The 25,813-nt window shown below is 37.3% G+C and overlaps 1 protein-coding gene across 11 annotated transcripts in view; it reads right to left on the reverse strand.

Annotated features, from left to right (window-relative positions):
- Chm (choroidermia (RAB escort protein 1)) overlaps positions 1 to 25,813 on the reverse strand; it is a 144,948-nt gene that overhangs the window by 35,149 nt on the left and 83,986 nt on the right. For all 11 annotated transcript variants that reach the window (XR_387043.3, XR_001782732.1, XM_006528381.3 and 8 more), the window contains one exon: positions 4,398 to 4,475. Coding sequence is in view for 9 of the 11 variants with exons in the window: in XM_006528381.3 (XP_006528444.1) it covers positions 4,398 to 4,475 (78 nt within the window). In the remaining 2 variants the exon portion in view is untranslated. The remainder of the gene's footprint in view (positions 1 to 4,397; positions 4,476 to 25,813) is intronic.

The following is a 25,813-nucleotide window of genomic DNA, read 5'->3' on the forward strand; positions in this document are numbered from 1 at the left end:
AAAATGTTAATTAAGGAAATGATAAGATTCCTAATCACGGAAAGAAACGAAACAGGTGTTCCTATTGGACACAGTTTGTGAGTGTTCTCAAAGGCATTAGGTTCCAGTTTTACATTTTTCAAAAAATGGTTTCAAAATATTCACAGTAGTTCTGGGCTGAACATCTACTACAGTCATTTCAACCCATTAACAAGATTGGAATCTTAGTTGTTGCTCTGACCTTTTCATAAGATGGCTATCATCTTTTAAATTATTCACTAATTTGTTCTTTCTTTATAGAGTCTACTTAATCTTTTAAGAATACCTAATTGGTAAATAAAAACTATATATACTCAAGGAATACAATGTGATAATTTGGTGTATTATACACTGCGTAACGAATAACAGAATCACATTAACATACCCAGTCACCACCCACAGTTACCACTGGGGAGCAAAGATGGTTAAAATCTGTTCTTATCATGTTTCAAGTACACAATTAAGTTATCATTACCTACTTCCTTTATATATCTAGCATGATATGTTCCAATGTGACTTTATCACAGCCCTGCATCTGTCTTCCTCCCTTGTAATCTCTCTATCAAGTACAGCTTTAACCAGCAATTATACTTTTTCCACCCAAATCTCTCTTCATAGCTAATCTGCTACTTTTGTAGATTCCACCTTAAAATATTTCTTGTAATTAGCCTCTTCTCTCTCACCCCACTGCTACTGCCTTAGACTCTAGTTGCATTTAATAAGGAAGTGGAAGGCTAATAAGCTGATACCTCATTTAATCAACATAAAAATATGGCAAGTACCTGTGCCAAGTTCTGTTCCTATAGGTAATAATGAAGATGCAGACACAGGCAATTTAAAAATAATAGTATTGCTCAGCGGTAAGGTGAGGAAAGGCCATTGCAGAGTACTAAGTGAGGTATCTAACTCAGCTTTGAACAAATTGGCAGAGTATCAGGGAATGTAGTTTGGTGGCAGTGCTACATTCACAATGTTTTTATGGATCAAACAGAGTTAAGCAAATAAATATGAGAATGTCTCAGGTACAGAAACACACAATCACTTCAGTGTTATCTGTCAAGGTGAAAAACAAAAAGGGGAAAGAAATGAGTGCCAGACAGTGGTCAACTGTCTCCTGGAAGACCTCCAAGTTTATCTGCAGATGATACAAAGCCATGAAGGCACTGGGCGTGGTGGAGTACGCCTTTAATCCCAGCACTTGGGAGGCAGAGGCAGGCGGATTTCTGAGTTCAAGGCCAGCCTGGTCTGCAGAGCGAGTTCCAGGACAGCCAGGACTACACAGAGAAACCCTGTCTCAAAAAACAAACAAACAAAAAAATGCCATGAAGGCTGTCTGTATTTCCTCTTCATAGAGGAAAGTTTGATCTGCAGGCCAAACAAAAATCCTGATTGTCTTGTTCTCATCTGCATTCCCAGTGCCTGGAACATAGAAAACAGCTAGTACTTGCATGAATTGGAGAGAGGATGGACAACTGAAGTATTCTGTGAGAGCAAACAGTATACAGACAAGAAAAGGGCACACAATGGTGATTCTGAAGGTAAAGAGTCTCTTCATTCTGTTCCTTCCAAATCATTGCTCAAATTACTGAACACTATTTAAAAATTCTAAGTCACATTTCTGGGCAAAACATAGAACACAACGGGCCTTCTTCTTTATGGCATGCCAAGGTGGTTCCAAGGTTCAAATTACATATACTACTAAACTACCTGTATGTGTAATCTATGGTTTTTTGATGTTTATCTGCTCTGGTAATATTACAACAACCATACAAGGTATGGCTTGTCAGCCACTCCACTTTTTGTAATAACATTGAGGCACAGAGGGGTTAAACCTCTTGCTTAGGTTCACAGAGATTGAAAAAATATCAATGTCAGAATTCAAATACAGTCTATGTGACATTGAAGGCCGCACTGTTCCCTTGAATCCCACATTACAAACAGAGGACCTATATTTTATTTACTTTTTGGCCATATCATATCATACCATAACAACTAGCATGGGAGTTGGTAAAGGGCAAGCATAAAAGAGGCACTGTGCTAGTTGCTTAAAAACAATAGACACAATAAAGTGTTCAATTTGTTTCTAATTTCTCAATGCCCAATAATGTGACAACTGACCCACACTTCAGAATATGAAACATTTTAAGATCACTTATTTCTACAGGTTAAAGAAGAGCCAGTTATATACTTTCCAGTATTTAATGTAACCAAATAATAGGTCAAATCTAAAAGAAGACTCAATGACTATTTCTGAATTCTTCTAAACTATCTTACAAATAACGGAATTTGCCATATAAAGGACTTGCTATCATTCACAGCACTAATATTATTCAATAACCCCTCTTATTGCAGGATTGGTTTTTGTTAATAAATATGGTGCTTCGGGACTTGTGTCGATGATACAAAAGACTTTAAACTAGAAGCAACTTGCCTACTACGTAAAGTTCATACTGCCAGTATATCAGACAAGTACATCTAGACAAAGCCTTAGAATAAATTAATATTAGGATTCCCAAGCTCATCATGGAATACAGTACTCTTGCCGAAATCTTTAAATTCACCCTACAGAGCACCGTTTCTCAATGCCATCGAAAACAATCTACATTAGCGCCTACTGGGATATTGCTTATAACTAGTTTTCCATCCAAAAGTGGTAACAAGCACCTGTGATCTGAGGTACACTGTGAAAACCTATCTCAAAACTGCAAACAAACCAACCCAACAGAAAATTAATTCCTGGTGATATTTAAAAGAATAGTCAATTTCCTTGTCACTTTATAGTTTTAAAATTGCCAGTCTGGAGGTTCTTATGATATCTAAGACCTTTAGTCTTCACCTATCTGTTCTAACTAGAATCAGTATAAGTTCATGAAAGTAGATCGTTTGTTTAGAATATTTCATAAATGTAAGTCAGAGGTAAGGTAAATGCATCCTTTATTTCAACAAATGCTATTACAGTACTAGCATACCTATTTTAAGAAAGCAAGCAAGCAAGCAAGCAAGAAAGAAAGAGCCAAGAAATATGATCCATGCAAATTCTTCATGTCACTGAGACTAACATGTGGTACTGGAATAGTGCCCAAAGATGATAAAAATGACCTAAGCAAATAAACACCAAACAAGCAAGTCGTTATCTGCCTTTCTGTCACAGGGAAGCCTTCTTGTTTCAAAGTCACTGTATGAGGAAAAACAAACTGTGAGGCATAAAGACAGCCGCTCCTTCATTACCTTACATGCCAAAATCTGAATATCTAAAGACTTTAGTGATAGTCCCTTGTATACTGTCACCTCTTTTACTTAGATAGTATGATTCTGTACTGTTGCTAATGATACTTTATAAGAAGTTAACATCATGTGTCAATTTTTACAGCATAAAGCTGGAAAGTTCCTCTGTATTACTTATTTCTAGAACTAAATCTTAGCTAAATTAACTCCTTATAACACTATAGTCCACTTATGAGAAATTAATGGCCAATTTATCCCATTTAGACTCTACAAAATTACTACATAAAGAAACAAGTCATTTAAGATTTTATATTATAATTTTAACAACACTTTTAATATAGTCCTAAAATAATTATCTATAAAATATAAGTCAACAGGTACTTGAGAATGTCTAAGGAAGAAGAAAAACAACAGTTTTAACAGCTCCTAAAACTATACAGTTGAGCCTTTTCTTTTTCAAGGTACTACTTAGAAATTGTAAAATGGTGTTTTACCTAAATTTAATTCAGACAAGAGTATGTATTAGTAAATAATAATAAGTTCTAGAAAAAATAATTAAATACAAAACATGTAAATAGATGGTGCTCAGCTATTGTAAGAAAGTGGGTAAACTCATACTTTAGCCCTCATCCAGCTTGTAGGCTGATTCTGTTGTAAAAGAATTTATCCTCAGATAACAGGGCAGCATAGTTTATGACAACAATCTACCTAAAAACTCATTAAAGTCTTTTCTCTTGAAGTGACATGCATTATCAGCAGAGATTAATCTGATGAGTCTTTAGGTGAGCTCCATTTTTAAAAATGCAATAACAGAGGGCTTTGTTGTCATCTGATGAAAATCAATTAGAGGAGGTAAGGCCACAAGGAAAACTAACATCACTCATCACCTACCCCCGGCAGCTGAAATGATTTGTCTTCCAAGCTTGAATGATCAGGAGCTATAGTCATATTGCAGGGGAATTAATTTAGTTTCTATATTCTGAACTCACTTTACTTGTTCTGGAAGACCTAAACACAAATTACTTTTAATCAAGGTTGATATGTTATTAATACCAAGGAGGATCTTTCAAGAATCACTTTTAAAAAAGCAACTTCTATATTTTTCACCGCTGTCTGGTGTTTAAACATAAGAAGGTTACTTATAGCATCCTTACTTTCTGGATTCTTTGTCCACTACAAGGCACTGTACTGAATGGCGAAGACAATAGATTCCACCAAACACAGCACACATTCTGGAAAGAGAACAGAAAAATGAGAATTAGGATAATTTGGTTGAAACTAAGGAAAAAATATTTAGGTATCTAACACATATTAATTGGCATTACAAAAAAAAAGAAATCTGATCATATATAATGTTCACTATCTATATTAAAATTTCTCAGATGTAATGTAATTACAATATTAGCAATTTCTTTATGCAACAAAGGAATCCCTATTAATAATATAATATTGATATCTAAAATTGTCACCAAGTGGAAAGTGTTCCTAAGCAAGAGTTAAATGTCCCCCTAAAATGAGCTCCTGCAATTTCTAAGGTGCATAAAGTACAACTATCCTTCAGAGGAGATACATGAGACACTCAGAGAAGGGGAAAGAAAGGCTGAGCAAGGAAGGCTTTGGAAGGTATCAGGTACTATAGAGGTAAGCAAATCTCTAGGAGCCAGAGCTAACTAGAAACTAAAACCTCAGAACACAGCATGAGCGAGTGCAGCAGATGCTGTAAGGAGTACACTGGGTCAGTTGGCTGTTCAACAGCCATTTAGGAAGAACAAGCTTGAAGATCTGGACAGGACACAGAGCAGAAAAGGAAATCATCTTTCATGACATTTGATTAGTTATAGAAATACACCTCTGTAAAATGACCGAGGAAAGACATGACCTCCCTACTGGGGCAGGGAGAGAAACAGAATGCTGATCTGTCTAAGCTCAGGGTAGAGGAAGCTTATACCTCTGTATTAGAATCAGGGTGCTACACTCACAGACGACATAAATTTGAAATTACACGCATTACCAAGAAAATATCAAGAAAAATGGCTCTGGGTAAATGATAATTCTGGATTTCAACTACTTTCACAGTTTAGAGTCCCACAGTGATGACTTTTAAACCCTACAATTACACAGCACAGAAAGAAACATACCAAGCCTTAAGTGAGAATTTGTAGACACAAGTTAAAGCAGGGCTCAAGGTCTGAGTCCTTATTTAGACAAAATAGAGGTTATAGGTATGCTTAAAATAAATTAATCAAAAATGTGAAAAAGAACAATGCAATATCAGGAAGTATGGTAGACTGAATATTTACACCAGTACATGTCCACACCCTAATTGTAGAGATTGCACGGCGTCAAGGACTTTGCAAGTACATAACATTGGGGTTCCTGCAATCAGATAATCCTGGTGAGCACAACACAATTACAAGGGCTTCAAAAGAAGAAACAAGAAGGTTAAAGTCAGACACATGGACGTGCAGATGATTGTAGAGGTCAGAGTGATGCTGTTTGTATAAGGTGGTCACATGCCAAAGAATGCAGGTGGCCTTTTTAAACTAGAAAAAGAAAGGAACAGAGCCTTCCTTCATGCCCTAAGAAGGAATGCAGCCCTGCTGGTCTCTTTCAGACTGCTGACCTCCAGGAATGTAAGATAATAAATTGGTGGTGTTTTATCCTATTGAGTCAGTTAGAGCAGACAAAGCAAGTTAACATATAGGTATATGTATACATGGAAATGATTGTGAAAGTAGTAGTACTATGAATCAGGGTAAAATGGGCCGTGGCAAAAAGATTTGGGGACAACGGGTTATATTTATCAGAAGAATCATCTCTGATTCACACTGTGTTCAGAATCAATTCCAGGAAAAGTACAAGTGTTAAGTATGAGAAGCAACACTAGACAAGAACATAGGAAGATATGAGTCAGAGACAGATTCTCCAATAAAACGTAAAACTCAGCCTACAATCGACAAAATATAGAACTTGAAACATTTAAACATGTAAAAAAAGAAAGGTAAAAGCTAAGTACTAGTTAAGAAAAGATGTATAGATGCAATAGAAGTTATTAAATCTTTCAGTAAGAATAAAAATTTGTTACAGTAAAATTGAAGATGAATACTTTTCAGAGTAGCAAATCTTACTGCTACTTAAATATGTAAGGTAATCCTAGTTATACGCATGGAAGAAGATATGTACAACTTTTTCTTTCTTCCTGCACATTTTAGGCATAGGGGTTAAGGGAGAATTTTGACTGCCTGGCTTCATATGCCAACTATGCCACATACCAGCTGTGTGACCATGGAAACAGGATAATGAGCTCCACACCAGCCCTATATTGCCACTTATTCACATAAGCTTCTTTTGAAGAATAAACAAAATAACATTTGTAAAGAAGATATAAAGTATATGATATGCGGAATTACACATAGGTTCATTTTAAAATAGTGGGTTTATGTACCAACATAAATCCAACATATCTAGAGGAGAATTCACAAACAAATGAACATTCATATGTGCAATAAATAATTTTAGTTTAACTAAAGAAGATCTAAGATCTAGCCATGGTCTCCACCTTCTGGGGGGGGGGGGGTCATCTCTATGCCCTCTAAATGTCAGGCCTGAAAGGAGTGGTTTTTTGTTTGTTTGTTTGTTTGTTTGTTTCCCTAGAGATACTGGTTCAAAAGATAGCTTTAAGTAACCAATTTAGGGACAGGACAGGGAGGACCAGATAGTTTTAGGATGGGAGTGGTCAGGTGTTTAGGATGGGAGTGGTCAGGTCAACAGTTTGATTTGGAGTGAGAACTTTGGGTCATTTGATAAATATCAACTAAACTCCAAATGGGTGGATATTGATCTCAGCTACAAGGGAAGGTGTGCCTAAGTTTTGAAGTTTCAGAAAAAAAAAGTTGAAAAAACTGATGGTCAAGTTGAGTTTTCTTGGTTGACCATACATATTGGCCATATACCTGCATTAGGAGAGATATAATATTCTCATCTTTCAGTGAGGAAACATGCTAGAAACTACAATTTGGAATTCCCCATAAGCCTTGCATAACTTAGTTCTATATCCATTCTCTCTAATGAACAAAACTATTATATACCAACTTTTAAGAAGTTCATCAAACTAAGTATTATACCTGAGGTCAACCTTGCAAAACTAACAACTATGCATTTGGCTTTAGAAGTGTGAATAGTTTGTGATGACTATAACCTATAAACATACAAACAACTGTCCAAATTCTCATATCATACAAGGGAATATCATAAATAATAAAAATTCATGAAAGCTAATCTCTTCTACTAGTTGTTGTATTTTTAAAATGCAAAAGCTGATTAATAACAGAAATTTTGGAAAGAACACTTCTGACTGGCATCACTTATTTAAAGAAAATCAACTTCATATGCAAAAATCTTGCTATACATCAAAATGACACACAAATATGTAATGTACAAAACACTTAAGAGGAAACTAGAAGTAAATACACTGGAGTAGTATCTAGGAAAGTACAGAATGAATGTTACAGTGAAGAAAATCAGTTGCTTAGTTTCTTTACTGTTCTTTCAGAGGTTTGGTTCTCAGCACCTACATCAGGAGGCTCAGAACCATTTATAACTCCAGTAGCAAGGCCATCTGATACCCTCTTTTAGTCTCCCCAGAAAACTACATGCACATGCTGCAAATATGGAGGCACACAGATATACATAGAAATAAAAATGAGTAAAGCTTTAAAAAGTAGTTAAAGTAAATGCAGCCACATTTTGAGATTTGGCAAATCTTGAGTATATTGATGTCATTTATTTTAGTCTGTGTTGAAAAGTAGTTCATAATCTATAGTAGTTCATAATCTATACATAATGAAAATTATCAATGGTGGAGGTAAACGACATTCATTGAATAGGATTTAATATTTTCCTGTCTTTCCAAATTGAATTCTTTTAGATGCACATAAGCAGTTAAGCCACAGTAGAGTAGGGGTTAGGTAATATTCTTCTGGTATACAACATCAGTGCACAAGAAAACCTGTATTTATTTTTACACTGAGAAAATTAGAATAATGCAATTAAGGGCATAATAGAGCCACTAAGCAAAATTCCACATGGTTAAGAACCTGTAGACTATACATTTTATGTAGGACAGTCTTTCTTCCTGTTAATTTTGCTCACCAATAGGATGACAAACTGTGCAGTAATATTTGTTAGTATATCTGATGTTAAGACATTATAATCTAACAGATTCTAATGAGATTTAGAAAAAATAATCTTCCTGGTGGTGGACTGTTTAGCTGCATTTGCCATGTGCTATTCAGCCTTCTGATTTTGGGAAGAGAGTACTGATACACAGGAAATCATAACCAAGGTGGCTGACACCATCTTCACTGTCGATTTCCTGCAAATAATCAAAGAGTTCACCACATGAAACATCACTGGTCTACTTCCCACAGATAAGCTGAACTAGACTCAAAGCCCAAATGAATGTTCTTCGTTTGGGGAAATTTAGGCTACAAGAGGCCTCCATATTTCATCAAAAATTACCTGGTTTTCAACATGGTATGATTTGTTAACTGTTGTTCTACATACTGTAAGAAAGAAACATAGAGAGTGCATGGGCTGTTCCAAGGCCCCCAGCACATATGTAGTAGAGGATTGCCTTTTCTGGCCTAGTGGGAGCCTCTAATCCTGTAGAGACGTGATGCCCTAGGGAGGGGGATGTGGGAGGGAACCCTCTCAGAGGTGAAGGTGAGGAGGAATGGGGAGAAGAACTCTGTGAGGGGGGACTGAAAAAAGGGGGCAACATATGGTTTTCTTTCTACATATGCTAAACTTATATATAACTTCAACTGAAGATAGCATAATTATAGTAGAAATGCTTGTCTTCAAAGTTCCTAACAAATAGTGAATACTTTGCAAAACATATTTTTAAAAAATGTTGTAAAGGACATTGGTTAAGTAGAAATTTTAAATATAGTACTCTGAGCAGAAACTGAACATTTTACAATGAGATATATTTGTAAGAAATATGGCTTAATGTTTGATTTTAGCGTATGAAATAGGAACCCAGTGATGTAAATGTTAATGCATTAATGCTGAACAGAAGCAGCAAGTATCAAGACTTCTTTTTGGTGCAACTTTATAGTTGCATTGTGAGGTCTAAAAGAACGTGTGGCTCTGCTATACCTACTTGCTGTAGTGTAGTAGATATTATAAGAACAGTAAGTGTATAGGTATTGAGGAACTAAAGGAAAAATCTACTGACATACTTTTTGGATCTTTTTACTCCTCCAAAAAAATTAAACTTTCCTTGTTGAACACATATCATGTCATTTGCAAAAAGGATAGAAGAGAAAACCCTAACCATTGATCACTGTCAGTGTACCTTAGCTACACCCAGATTGCATAGTACATTGATAAAACCACAATTCCCCTAAGTATGTCTCCTAAATATCATGATATATAATTCAGCACTGTGTCTGCACAACATTTGACAGTGTTTCTTCTAACTGCATGCATAGATAAACATGTATTAGAGCAATATATTTAAAACAACACACAGAGCTTTCTATCATGTTCACCGCATACAGGCCAGTCTGAAACATGAGTGTAGAAGAGAACTACATGGACGTGTGTCTACTTTATATACACGTACATAAGAGGACAAAAGTCTCAGTGCTTCTTATATTTACATACCTCTAGTCTTACTATATATTATACACCACATGGCACGTGTATGGATTATATACAACAATGTGTATGTATACAACTACATTGTGCTTACTGATTCAAATTATACTACTTATTGCAATCTCAATTATACCATGATTCTTAACTTCTTACCCTTTCCTGGCATTTAGTGTCCTTCCAGCTGGAAGGACAGCAGGTGTCGCAAATGAATGCTCCATATGTTTGTTGCTGTGGGTCTCTCTTCCAGAAAGGTAAAAATGGGTAAGATGAGAGGCACAGCACCATTTCTCCCCAAAATTCCATCTAATATTTAAGCCACTTTTCACCCAGCCCAACTTTGAACTTCCTATTGCCCTAGAATCAAATGTAATCCCGCAAGAAAAACAATCTCTAAAATCCTACCCTAGTCTCCATCTTTTACTGTCCATTATTGACTAAATTCAGCAGGATAAAAAATGAAAGCAAAAAGAAATAATGATGTCACCAACAAAAACATTCAACTATGTGTTCTATTCACAGCAATGTAGTATAGCAAAACTGACAAGCCACTCCTAATATTGATCAAACTGACAGAACCTGAAGGCAGCTGGTTTGTCAAGCAATAGTCATCATCATCAAAACTTTCAGGTCATCAGGAATCAAGTGTCCAACTGTAGTCACAATATGCAAATCACACAGAGATCAGCTTTTGGAGATGGCTATGGAATCAATACGGACATCAGCTATGGAGTCACAGTGTCTGTGTCCTCTTTGTTTCTCATTTACTGGTTCTGTGACTATGTTTCAGTTCTCGAGATAACAAAATGGCGATCATAACTTATCACACAGAGTTGTTTACAGAGTTGAATGCATTAAGGCAAAGTGGGGTGCCTTGAACATCCTAAGTGGCCACTATATTGCAGCTTGTTAGCTGCTACCTCCTGAAGTGAAGACAACAAAGTTTTCAGATTCCATGACCTATGGTGAATTGCTGGCCTCCATTGATCTAAGTGTGTAGAAATCTGCTTAAGTTGTTCATGGTCTGTATTTTCTCTCCTACTAGCATTTAAACAACATAGGCACCTGGTCAATGCAACCATCTTCCAGAAAGAGATATGTGATGGGTTGATGGGTACTGTTTGTGCTGATCACAACATGCACTGCCATTTGTCTCTTCATTCCCAAGTATTTATGGAATTAGGCCTACTGTCCAGTAGATATGATCCTAGTCAGTTAGGATACAAAACCAAAAACAAAGCTGTCCCTGATGGTATGTAACTTTTCAAGTGTACAAAACCGGCAATGAAACAACTAGATTCCTGACAGCATTGAAACAATTTAAGATGAATATGCTTTGGAAACGAGAGCATGAGACAAGCTGAACTGATATTTGAGCAAAGAATCAAATAAACAGAAGCATGTGACCATGTGAAGATGTGGAGGAAGACTATTTCAACCAGAGCAAATCGCCACCAGTGCTTGAGGTATAACATGGCTCAATGTATTTGAGAGAGCAAAAAATGACTAATAGGGCTACAATATAGGGGATAAAAATTATATAAAGTGATATCACAAAAGAAGCAAGGGATCTGATAATGCAAGGCCAGAATTGGGGCATTTTTTTCCTTCCTTATTGTCGCCACCCAAAAGTTATCCATGTTTCTACAGATTAACCCATCATTGATGTTTGTAAAAGCAAACCCAATTAAATCTACTGATTCCATTGTGTTAACCTTGGGAGGGGAGAGATTCATATTTCGGTCTGACATTGGTACCCTTTCTGGGGTAAACAGACAGTTGTTTATTTCTTCTCAGGAAAAAAATATTGGATTTCTAGTTAGTTTGTCTGCTTTTTAAAGATGGTCTTTGCTACTTAATGAAAAAAAAATCATCAAAAGGATGAGAGAAGGGGGAGAGGCTAGTGATGTCATCCATCAGTGGAATGAGTGATGAAGACAATCTGAAGCATAGTAGTGATGATGGAGACAAGGAAGTAGAGAGACCGGGGCCACAGATAAGTAAGATACATCTGCTGAAGAACTGGATATAGAATGTTGATTCCCAAAGAACAGTTCAAAGCAACGAATAAAGTTCTAAGCATAGTGTCTCCCTTGAAACATGTACTAATTAAATGCACCTTCTCAAGCTGATCACCCTCCTGCACAGGCACTGCTGTGAAGAAGCATCTAGGGACACTTACTCTAACCTTCTACCCAGCCATGAGCGATTACTAGAGAAAGTTAACGCCTACCATTACCAATAATTTATCAACATCAGTACTTAACACTGTACTTACACTCATTTCCAGATGGGGTATACACAGATTAGTTGATGTTCTTTGAAGAAGTCACCATGGGTTAGGAAGAATACAGAATTCTTGATAACTTAATAAATTATCAGGTACATGTATTTTGATCCAGTGGGGCTGCTCAGACAGATTTCAGTCCCAAGAAAATCAGGCCGTGGGCAAACAGGCTGCCCCTTAGTCACTGCAGTCACTCTTACAAGGCATAATCATCATGCTTAACTTAGAAAAAGCTGCCCAAAGAGAATGCAGAGCCTTCAAAAAACTCACTCCCAGAAACTGTCTTTATTTCATACATCTTAGCCATATATCTTGCGTCTTCTGTTCTTGGTGCCATTCTGTAGATGATATATTCACTTTTTGCCCAGCTTTTCCAGCTGTCCTTAAATTTAACCTTCTATAGGAAAGTCACAATAAAACTATGTATTGGATGACAGAAACAGATCTCTATTAATAACTGCACCAGGGGTTCAGAATAACTTAGCATAAATTATAGAACACTAGTCATCATTCAAGCCTTAAAAAATAAGGCCTTTCAAAAATTGGGGGTCAATTTGTATGCTTCGATCATAAGCTAGGCTACAGATCTTCAGTTCAGATGCTTGTACAAGTGCTCCAACTCTCACAACTTAGTAAACTCTCACAACTTAGTAAAGTCCTTAATATAGCTTATTATAGTGATACCAACAGGAGTAGAAATACTCTTAGTAATATTTAACCTATCAGTCAAAACACCTATCACTAACAGCATCATAGTTTTATAGTTGCAGATGTACTAAAAATTATTTTAAAGAACTTTTAAATTCAAGTTTATAAAAAAAAAACTCCACAGACTAATATTCAATTGCCTTTGGTCAGTATCTTCTCTCTGAGTCTTTCTCAGGTATGGCAGTGTACAGGATAAACCAGTACATTTCTGGTTTGAGTAATCCCTATGTGAAACTTTATTTTCCATTTTGCTAACTGGTGATCCAAATTTGAGTGCAGAAACAAAAATGACCTAAGCTATATGACAATTAAATTTCCCTGTATATATGCACCACATTTATTATCTGCTGATCTGCTGCTGGACATCTAAACCTATTTATTTCCTATTGTGAGCAGTACAATAAAAACAGGCATATGTAGGTAGCTCTGTGATATTTTAGTTTAATAGTCCTTCAATTATATATTCAAGGGTGTTAGAGTTGAATGATAGTTCTACTTTCAGTTTTTTTTTAATTTTTAAAATTTTGAGAACTTCATACATAAATACTATTAACATCATCCCCACCATTTTTCTCCCCCCCTCTACCTCTTTTATCCCCCCTGACTCTTTCTCAATTTCATTAGCTTTTATTACTGTGATGCCTGTATTCTCTCTCACTTATGATACTTTCTCTAATGATTACTACATATATACCCATGAGTGTGCATGCGCGTGTGTGCACACGACAGAGGGGGGGCATCTGTTTACTGTTACTCATATGCATATGATTTAACAGATAGCCACTTAGTACTGGTTAACCAATTAAGGGGCTCTTCCTAGAGAAGACTGGTTGTCTCTTTCTCAGCAGTCACTAACTGCCATATGTTCTTTTATGTTCAGTTTCTTAAGGAACCTCCATCCTGACTTACACAGTGGCAGTACATATACATTTCCACCAGCAATGCATATAGGTTATTCTTTCCTACATCCTCCCAGGCATTGTTTGTTATGTGCTTTGCTTATGGCAGCAGGAAAATGGGCAGTTTGAGATCATTTTGTTAAGTGTAGTTTGCCAGATGCAGAAAGATAAATATCAATACTTTTCCTTAGATAAATATAAATTTAATATTGTGTATGCATGCAGTTGTGTGCATGCATGTGCAGGACATACAAGTAAAAAGGAGGCTACGAGATCAGAGAAGAGCTAATGAAGTTGGGAGGGAAAGGCCAGGGTAAGGGAATCTATGTAACAGGAGAGCAGACATGGAACTCTATGGGTGACAAGGAATTAGCAGCAACAGAAGGCAGGGAGGGAGGCAGTGGGGAATGAAGAAAAATAAGTACAATGTATAATTCCATATTTTTCTTAAAATGCTACAACAAAATCATGATTTTGTATGTTAAGTTTAAACTCTTGATAAAAAAATTAAATAAAAATTTGGTGATTAGCCAAAACTCCAATCTTCTGGCCTGTATAATACCTTCCAGGTCCCTTTCACTATTCGGAGGGTGTACAGAGAGCTGTTCATGTTATTTTCCTACCTATTCCACATGGTACTTGCGAAATCATCTGTTAGTTAATATTCCTCAATTTTGAAATTTACTATGTCTATAATTAATCTCTATGTTTTGACTATAAACTGGGAAGCAGATAACCAGTTCAGTGGGAAGTTACGATGCTAACACCCTATCATTTAGAAAAATAGTTCATAATAAAAAAAAAAACAGTAAACATTGTTTCTATAAAAGGCTCACGGTGCAAGTAGTAATAGCTCAATTAAACCATCCCCCCCCCTCCCTCCCTCCCTCCCTCCCTCCCTCCCTCCCTCCCTCCCTCCCTCCTTCCTTCCTTCCCATGTCTAAACCAGATCTATATGCATGAACATTACCCCCAACCCCATGGTGAGAGAGCATTTATTTTTAAATGTGGTCTTTGATATAAAATGTTATCAAAGGTGTTTTGAAAATTCAAATGTTCACTGGCTCCCTGTTCGTCACACCTTATTTACCCATGTCAAAGAACTTTTGGAATGTTAAAGTATAATTCTCTCACAAAAACCTTTCCTCCTGTGGATTCTACATTCAAGAATTTCACTCTTCGGTTATTTATTAGAAAACTGACTCTCATGCTCAATTAATTGTTTTCCTTAATGCTCTATCATTCCTGGGCAATTTCTTGAAAGTATATACCTTGTATAACTTTTCTACCCATATGGCAACTCATTTCCTTTAACCGACCTCTCTCAAAGCAGGAGTTCAAAACAATGTTACCATATTAAACTGAGATGATTCAAAACTCCATCAGGACCCAGATGTTTGTTTGTGACCCCAGACACAGTATTTTCATGTTTTATCCTTTAATAGCATACATGAAGTTATATAGTCAAAGAAAAACAAAGAGTGTCCAGCTGTGTTAGGCAAATCCTAGTTAAGGCCTTCAGACCTCCTTAGCCAGGGACTGAAATGACAGAGGTCAGATACTATTCACCTATGGGTGGACATTTGTCTGAAAACAAATCAAGCAGTTACTCCTTACTACCCTGCCACAGTTTCTCAACTCTTCTAACTTTAGAATGAGTATAAAAATGAACCCACACACCTATGGTCACTTGATCTTCGACAAGGGAGCCAAAACCATCCAGTGGAAGAAAGACAGCATTTTCAACAATTGGTGCTGGCACAAATGGTTGTTATCATGTAGAAGAATGCGAATCGATCCATACTTATCTCCTTGTACTAAGGTCAAATCTAAGTGGATCAAGGAACTTCACATAAAACCAGAGACACTGAAACTTATAGAGGAGAAAGTGGGGAAAAGCCTTGAAGATATGGGCACAGGGGAAAAATTCCTGAACAGAACAGCAATGGCTTGTGCTGTAAGATCGAGAATTGACAAATGGGACCTAATGAAACTCCAAAGTTTCTGCAAGGCAAAAGACACTGTCTATAAGACAAAAAGACCACCAACAGACTGGGAAAGGATCTTTACCTATCCTAAATCAGATAGGGGACTAATATCCAACATATATAAAGAACTCAAGAAGGTGGACCTCAGAAAATCAAATAACCCCCTTAAAAAATGGGGCTCAGAACTGAACAAAGAATTCTCACCTGAGGAATACCGAATGGCAGAGAAGCACCTGAAAAAATGTTCAACATCCTTAATCATCAGGGAAATGCAAATCAAAACAACCCTGAGATTCCACCTCACACCAGTGAGAATGGCTAAGATCAAAAATTCAGGTGACAGCAGATGCTGGCGAGGATGTGGAGAAAGAGGAACACTCCTCCATTGTTGGTGGGATTGCAGGCTTGTACAACCACTCTGGAAATCAGTCTGGCGGTTCCTCAGAAAATTGGACATAGTACTACCGGAGGATCCAGCAATACCTCTCCTGGGCATATATCCAGAAGAAGCCCCAACTGGTAAGAAGGACACATGCTCCACTATGTTCATAGCAGCCTTATTTATAATAGCCAGAAACTGGAAAGAACCCAGATGCCCCTCAACAGAGGAATGGATACAGAAAATGTGGTACATCTACACAATGGAGTACTACTCAGCTATTAAAAAGAATGAATTTATGAAATTCCTAGCCAAATGGATGGACCTGGAGAGCATCATCCTGAGTGAGGTAACACAATCACAAAGGAACTCACACAATATGTACTCACTGATAAGTGGATACTAGCCCAAAACCTAGGATATCCACGATATAAGATACAATTTCCTAAACACATGAAACTCAAGAAAAATGAAGACTGAAGTGTGGACACTATGCCCCTCCTTAGAAGTGGGAACAAAACACCCATGGAAGGAGTTACAGAAACAAAGTATGGAGCTGAGATGAAAGGATGGACCATGTAGAGACTGCCATATCCAGGGATCCACCCCATAATCAGCTTCCAAATGCTGACACCATTGCATACACTAGCAAGATTTTACTGAAAGGACCCAGATGTAGCTGTCTCTTGTGAGACTATGCCGGGGCCTAGCAAACACAGAAGTGGATGCTCACAGTCAGCTAATGGATGGATCACAGGGCTCCCAATGGAGGAGCTAGAGAAAGTACCCAAGGAGCTAAAGGGATCTTCAACCCTATAGGTGGAACAACATTATGAACTAACCAGTACCCCTGAGCTCTTGACTCTAGCTGCATATGTACCAAAAGATGGCCTAGTCGGCCATCACTGGAAAGAGAGGCCCATTGGACACGCAGACTTTGTGTGCCCCGGTACAGGGGAACGCCAGGGCCAAAGGGGGGGAGTGGGTGGGTAGGGGAGTGGGGGTGGGTGGGTAAGGGGGACTTTTGGTATAGCATTGGAAATGTAAATGAGCTAAATACCTAATAAAAAAAATGATACCAGTTATTAAAAAAAAAATAAAAAAAAAAATAAAAAAAAAAATAAAAAAATAAACTTAAGACAGCATATCACCACCCATTGGTCTAGTGTCCAGTGGCTAATCTATAAAAAAAAAAAAAAAAAAAAAAAAAAAAAAAAGAATGAGTATAAAAGAATAATTCATAGGTTTAGCTTTCTGGTAAGCATAAGAAAGATGGTGTTCATGTAATAATTAGAGGAATACTAAAGACGAAACTCTCAGGACTTGTTGTATAGTCCTGATTACACAAGGCAGTTTAGAGAAAAAGGGAGTCAGTATGCATTCAGTAGAGGAGTTACAGAATTTAAGAAGAAAAGGAAACTTTTGAAAAGGTTCTCTATTATAGAGCCTGCAAGAGCTTAATCTGCTTGCCTAAAAAGTAGATTGTTTCTAATGGTCAGAGATTGTTGAAGACCTAAGAAGTAGAGGAATTTGAGACGAGAATTGATTCAGTAGAGGGACAGAGTTTGAAAAGCTGGAAAGGCCAGGCATGGTGTACGCCTTAATCCCAGCATTCAGGAAGCAGAGTTAGCATGGTCTCTGTGAGTGGGAGGACAGCCTGGTCTCCAGAGAGTTCCAGGACAATCAGGTCTGCATCATGCAGGGCCTGCCTCAAAGTCAAAAATAAAGAAGTAAAGGAAAATAAAATAAAAAGCAGAAAAACATAAGAAAAGGTGCAAGTGTTTTAGGCAAATGGATACTTGAATGATGCATGAACTGGGAAAAAAAATCAAAGAGATGACGTGTGTATTCACTTAACTATCTTTGAAAGACTTAGAAAGGGGGCTGGGAAGATGGTCCCAACTGCTTTCTGACTAGGTAACCATCATGTCCCAAGTTTGAGACTTGTCTCAAAAAATGAGGTGAACAGGGACACAGAAAGACACCAGATACAGACCTGGGCTCCCACCTGACCACCAACATATACATGATACAAATAAACTTAAAATATATAGAAATAGAAAAGTGTGCTTTATGCCCTGAAATGGCCATTTTTTTCTTTTTTTTAATGAAAAATCAATAGGGATTTTTCATATCCATTCTATTCTAGCAATAAAGGACTTTTAGAAACGTCCATGATTTCTGACTTAAATCATTTTTTCTTTAGATTAAAAAAAATCTAAGATTAATTAAAATTTAAACTTCATTATGAATCTATACCTATTTAGAATGTTCACACATTTCAAATTATCTTAAAGTTACTTTTTTAGTTACCTGCCAGTTAATATCAAAACACACTTTACATAAGTTTTACAGTTCTCAAATTAGCACAAAGCTACTGAAACAGAGAGCAGGATACTGAGATCTCTCAAATGTATGTTTCTCACTAAGGACAACAAAGTACAGAAATTCTTCTTCGCTTGTGAGCAGGGCTTTCTTTGTAAAAATTTCCATTTAAAAATGCCATTTTCGAGCATATACAACACTCATATCACACATTTACTCAAAAAAAAAAAAAAAAACAACAAAACCATTTGTTTTCTAGTTTCCCAAGCCTTGGCCTTTTTTCAAAACCAAATTCAGTTCATTTTAATAGATTCTGGCAGAACGTAATGCTTGACTGCACAGAAATATTACCAGGGCTAATTTTTCAGTATAATCAACTCTATGACAAGCGTGGTCAACATCTACTGTTCCATACGTGAAACAGACACAGCTCAGCCCCAAGAATTCTCAGTGAGAATTTCTCACTTCTCTCATTATAATAGAAGTTAAGAACGCAGAAATTGTTTCAGGAAAACAGGAAAAATTCAAATTTAGAGATTGGTTCAGTTATTAAGCTGCCACTACAATTAAGAGCTGAAAGAAAATACACAAAGCAACATAATATCCATCCAATATATTCTTCAGATGATTGTGTATATTTGGAGTACATCCGAACCCTTTGATGTTATTAACCCCAAAGAACGGACAGTAAAGTAATATAAGCTTAATTAGTAGAGTACAGTTCCAACAATGAGTCAGATTTTACTGAAACTGCCTACCAACATTGGACTGAATTTCAACTTTGCCCTGGTGACATCAAATAGTATTATAGATCAATTAAGAGTCATGAAACATTTTGGCTTGTAGCCCTCATCGTACATAGCCTTTAAAAAAGCAATTTCAGTTCCTATCAAGGTAGGAATCAGCAGTTGTAATTTTTTAATACAGCTGCAAAACAATAGGACCCATTAATAGCTGAACTTTTGACAGCACTATTCAAGATGATTTATGAGTTTGTATATAATTTGATTATTCTATTAATTCTGCTGATTACTGCTTCAGCTAATAAAGTGAAGGTCACTTCTAAAATAAATCTTCATTACATTTCACAGAAAGTAACTGCCTCCAACTAGTTGTTTTCTTTAATTAAAAACTAATGTAACAAGAAAGAAGATAGGCTTCAGGGTCATTCATCTGTTGTACTGTGTGGATATAATATACACAAGACAAGTCCAGTGTAATACAAAGTATCCCTTCATCAAATACCTTACTTACAAAAGCATTATATTTATTTATACTAATACTGAAATTATAAAACTCAACTGTATTAAGTGTTTTAAAATGAAAAACATACAAAGAATATCTGAAAATAGTCCCTAAACACATATTATAAAATGTAAAGTAGTGTTTTCACTTCTAAAACTATGTATGTGCGGTTCTGCACGGGGAGAAGGAACAGCGGGTCACTGCTTTAACCACATCTTTCCTGGAGGTAGAAAGAGACTGTCTATGCTCCATAAGATAAGTAATGGGCACAGGGCCCTGAGAGGTTGGAGAGAGATCAGAGGAAAAAATGGTCAGGGCTCATATTAATACATTATTCTTATTTAATCTATTTTTACACACAGAACATTCTGTGTCCTAGATTTAATGCTTCATTTTATTATTTTTTAAAGTTCCCCAGCCCTTCAGCTTGAGGTCTGATCATCAAAGCTGATGAATCATACAACCGCATCAAACCAATAAACAAATTAAATGATGCATATTTTCCCACAGAAGTAAAAAGCAATCCTCAAACTCAGGAAATAATATTTCAAAAGACTGAAAGTTTAAATATAATAAATTATAGAAGTGCAGTGATACCACAAAGAAGTAGGCAGCAACAACTTTCATGCAGCCTCCATTGGGCTTTTACCACATATTACACTAGTGTTTAACTACTCTGATGTGCTCTGACCCCGCCCCTGTGTATATGAAAAGATTTCTTAGCACATTTGTGTGTGTGTGTGTGTGTGTGTGTGTGTGTGTGTGTGTGTGTGAGAGAGAGAGATCAAGAGCATGTGCATGAGGGAAGCACAACTGAAAAGCATAAGTACTTGTTTTACTTCGATTGCCTCTGAATATCACCAGGGTTCAGTGAATTTACTGAAGCAAAAAAGGAATACCATAATTCCAAATTTACATGTCCCCCAGGAAAAATAATATCTACTTAAGTAACTATTTCAGAAATAGAACAAGATTTCTATGTAAGCTGTGGTGTCATTTGGCCTCTACTATAAAATAAAAACTATATCACTGTTAGGTGATGCGTTGTCTTTTACAGTAAACTATAAAACTAGAAGATCAAGCACGTCTGGCCATACTTGATTAATCCGTATGCTATAGGCCTTCCCTTAGTTTGCTGGTTTCAAGCATCAGCGCAATTATGTCGAAAAAATACAGTAAATAATACTTTACTGCTCCACTGGGGTTCCTGCCTGGCTATGGGAGGTAGCCTCGTCAGGTTCCATATTCCAAATGTAGCAAGTTACAGCTAAGGTTACCCCTATTGATTCTTAGGCACCTACCTTATTCCAGGTCTCTATCTCCTCCTGGAGAAACTCCCTATATCCTCACCCCTGTAAGTTACAGATTTCCATTCATTTTCATGGCCATCTAGCCATTTCTCCTATTCTTCTTCACACCTTATACTAAATGGCCCCATTCCCTTCCCCATCTCCCTCTTTCTCACTTCCCTTCCTATATCTGCCTCTTATGACTATTTTATTCCTTCTTCTAAGTGTGATCCAAGCTTCCTTGCTTGGGCCTTACTTCTTGTTTAGCTCCTTTGGGCCTGTGGACTGTAACATGGTGCCTGTATTTTATGGCTAATATCCACTTGTGATGGTTTGTATATCCTTGGACCAGGGAGTGGCACCATCTGGAGGTGTGGCCTTGTTGGAATAGGTGTGACCTGGTTGAGATGGGTGTGTCATTGTGGGTGGGGGCATAAGACCCTCACCCTATTTGCCTAGAAGTCAGTCTTCCACTAGCAGTCTTTGGATGAAGATATAGAACTCTCAGCTCCTCCTGTGCCATGCCTGCATGGATACGGCCATGCTCCCACCTTGATAATGGATTGAACCTCTGAACCTGTAAGCCAGCCCCAATTAAATGTTGTTTTTTATAAGACTTGCCTTGGTCATGGTGTCTGTTCACAGCAGTAAAACCCTAACTAAGACACCACTTATGAGTGAGTACATACCATGCATGTAATTGTGGGACTAGGTTATCTCAGGATATTCTCAAGCTCTACCATTTGCCTACAAAATTCATGATGTCCTTGTGTTTAATAGCTGGATAGCATTCCATTGTGTAGATGTACCACAGTAGAGCAAAAGGGACAGCAACTCACCCACAAAACTTTCAAGCCAAAGTTTATCCTGTGTGTAAGAAGTACAGGCATAGGAGATGAGATAGAGACTGGGGAAATTACCAACTAATCACCTGCCCTACACTTGTGACCCATCCCATGTGCAAGCACCAATCCCTGACACTATTAATGATATTGTTATGCTTGCATACAGGAACATGCTGTCCTCTGAGAGGATCCACCCAGCATCTGACTCGGACAGATTCAGACACCTACAGCCAAACAGTGGATGGAGCTTAGAAACTCTTATGTAAGGAGGAAAGATTACAGGCCCTGAAGCCAATAGAAACTCCACAGGAAGACCAAGAGTCAACTAACCTGGACCCTTTGGGCTCTCAGACTCTGACCTACCAATCAAAGAATATATAAGGGCTGGACCTAGGCCTCCCCGCACATACGTAGCTTGGCCTTCATGAGGGTTGCAAACAACTGGAACAGGTCTATCCCAAAAGCTGTTGCCTATAGGTGGGATATGTTCTACTATCTGGGCTACCCTGTCTGACATCAGTGGGAGAGGAAGTGCTCAGCCTCACAGAGATTAAATGTGGAGGGTGAGGGGGGAGACACCCTACCTGCCCAGAGGAAAAGGGGAGGGGGTATAGGGGAAGGGTTTTATGTGTGTGTGAGTGTGTGTGTGTGTGTGGGGGGGTAACGAGGAGGGTGGCAGTGAGTGGAATGTAAAGCGAATAAGTAAAAAAATAAAATTCAATAAAAAATAAAACAAAAAAATAATACTTTTGCTTTTGGCATGCAAAAAAGGTAATATTTTCACCTACATATACTAGCAAAAGAAGTACATGACGATACATATATGAACAAATTATGGGGAAGAATATAGTCCAACTTCACAAATGATAAGCAAAGAGTGCATTCCAATGAGAGGAAGAAGTACTTACTATAAGGAGATATGAGACTGCAGCAGCTCCAATCAAGGTACCTTAGAGCTACTGTGGTATGACTATTAAATATTCATTATGAAATATCAGGAAGGACAGAAACACTGCAGTCAGAATGTTGGCCCTTGAAACATTAGGCACTTTGGTCATTTCTATTTAAAAAATCAACATTCATACACCATCACCACAATATAACTTGGAGATTATTTGTATTAAAACTACTCAACATACAAGATACAATTTGCAAAACATATGAAAGTAAAGAAGAACGAAGACCAAAGTGTGGACACTTTGCCCTTCTTAGAATTGGAAACAATCACCCATGGAAGGAGTTACAGAGACAAAGTTTGGAACTGAGACAAAAGGATGGACCATTTAGAGACTGCCATATCCGGGGATCCATCCCATAACCAGCCTCCAAACGCTGACACCATTGCATACACTAGCAAGATTTTGCTGAAAGGACCCAGGTATAGCTGTCTCTTGTGAGACTATGCCGGGGCCTAGCAAACACAGAAGTGGATGCTCACTGTCAGCCATTGGATGGATCACAGGGCCCCCAATGGAGGAGCTAGAGAAAGTACCCAAGGAGCTGAAGGGATCTGCAACCCTATAGGTGGAACAACAATATGAACTAACCAGTACCCCCCCAGAGTTCGTGTCTCTAGCTGCATATGAAGATGGCCTAGCTGGCCATCAGTGGGAAGAGAGGCCCATTGGTCGTGCAAACTTTATATGCCCCAGTACAGGGGAACGCCAGGGCCAAGAAGTGGGAGTGGGTGGGTAGGGGAGTAGGGGGGAGGGTATGGGGGACTTTTGGGATAGCATTGGAAATGTAAATGAAGAAAATACCTAATTAAAATTTTTTTTAAAAGTACTTTGGTGTTTGGCTACTGTTGATTTGTGTGTCAGGTACATTGTAAGAGCTTTACAAATATCTGTTTCCTTAATCCTTTTAAAAAAAAACCTCTGTTAAGTACATAATTTAAAGCATAAGAACATAAGACTAGAGACAAAGTTAATCATTCACTAAACAAACAAGGTTATTTTAGAGATAATTTCCTCTAGATACATTTTAAGAATATCAGTATATGCATAAAAAAACCAAGATTACTGTAGGTTAAGAAAAGACTATTTTAAAATTCTATAAATTTATTTTAAAATAGTGACACTGTTGTTTAAAACAACAACAACAAAAGCACCCTAAAATGGCAATGCAAAAAGCTTGAAAGGTTCAGGTGTTTGCAGACATCTGTGCATCGGTAGAGTAAATCTAATCTTCATGAAGTCACTGAAGACCAGTTAAGTGCTCATTATAAAATCCTGCTTAACAACTTCCATGTGGTTTGTGTTACCACACAGAACATAACTCAAAGATGACAGGAATCACTTAGAAGTAATTCAAAGTAGTCTAATTTCTTAATAGGTTAAGATAGGAGATGGTTGTACGCCTTCCTGCTCATGTCTTTTATTTGTTTAGCAAACTGTTTACATACAGAGTATACAACAATACTATTTAAACTGTTATAAATGAACAAAAAAATTTGAATGATAAAATTCAAATCAGGCAAATTTTATGAGATAAAAGTATTTTGGGATTTTGTCTATGTTCAGAACTACTTACACTTGCATATATATGGAGGCCAGAGGTCAATTGTGGGTGCTGTTCTTCATTTCTTGATGTAGTGTCTCCCACTGAGATGTGCTGGCTACACTGACCTGCCAATGAACTCTGGTGATCCACCTACCTCTGCCCCTCCCCACTAAGGTTACAGGTACAGGAGACTATGTCCATATTTTTACAAGGATATTAGAGAATCTGAACTTGGGGTGTTCACACTTGACTGGCAGGCAGTTTCACTAGTAAACTATTTCTCAAACCCTACAAATAGCTTTTACATGTAGGTTCTTAGAATCAAACTCAGAGCCTAATATTTGCATGGAAACCACTCTACTGAGTTATCTTCCCAGTCAAGAACAAGTTTTTACTCTACTTCTTCATTATCATTCTATTTGCAGGAAGAAAAAGGGCTTAAAGAATTAAGAACAAGCTAAAAGCTACATTAACTATCTCAGCCTCAAGCGAGGTGTCTTATACCTATCTAATGAATAAAAGTAAAATAGTTTTTGTACTGCAGAATTTGTTTTTTATAATTTCTAGTCCAATTAAAATATTTAACTTGTTAAATATATACCCATTGTGTAACTGTTTTTTTTTTCAGAGACCAAAACATTCTATCCTGAGGGAAGCTCCTAAATAGGTAAACAATTCAAACCAGCTTTAGGAAATCCCTGAAACTGAGCAGATTCTTTAGGCCCATCCCCGCAGGAGTAAACAATAAAAGCTGACAGTCTCACTCAAAGAAGACAAGCTACAGAGATGACTCTCAGACAAGCCAAGCTGCAAAGACTCTCAAATGAGAAAAATCTATAAAGATTCAGACCAGAACAGCTGCCTGGAAGTTTAGACCGGAATTGTAAGGGATACTTCCCAACCTGTTTGCTGCTTGCAGGCTGTGCAGTGTACTCCAGGTTCTCAGATTTTATGAGATGTTGCCCATGCTGGGAGAAGGAGGTCTTGGTGGCTTTAAGTCATTCCTACTCCGATAAGTAACCCGGTAACTATATTCCCATAAGTGACCCCAACAAAATGCATTGGTTCACCAAGTTGAATTTTGGTGGAATCTGTGCTTTAGTGTGTTGTAGAATCCCCAACTGGGGTAAGTAGACATGTGTACTGTGTCGCCATAGGAAAAGTTTTGTCTCACAACATTACCAATGAGAGTTCTAACTGTAAAAACGTATGAGCAAAACATAAAAATTCAACAACAATAAAAACTGCTAGGGCATCCATTTTGTGATAGGAACTACATAGAGATAAAGATGACTGAGTTTTAACATACCAAGCATAGCTATCAACATATATAAATTACTGGGTTATTACATTATTGAATTTTAATGGCAGATCCAGTTTATATCACCTGAAAAAAAGGCTACTATATCTAAATTCATTGCACAGTAGTCACCAAAACAT

The sequence above is a fragment of the Mus musculus genome, chromosome X, assembly GCF_000001635.26.
Source record: "Mus musculus strain C57BL/6J chromosome X, GRCm38.p6 C57BL/6J".
NCBI lineage: Eukaryota > Metazoa > Chordata > Mammalia > Rodentia > Muridae > Mus > Mus musculus.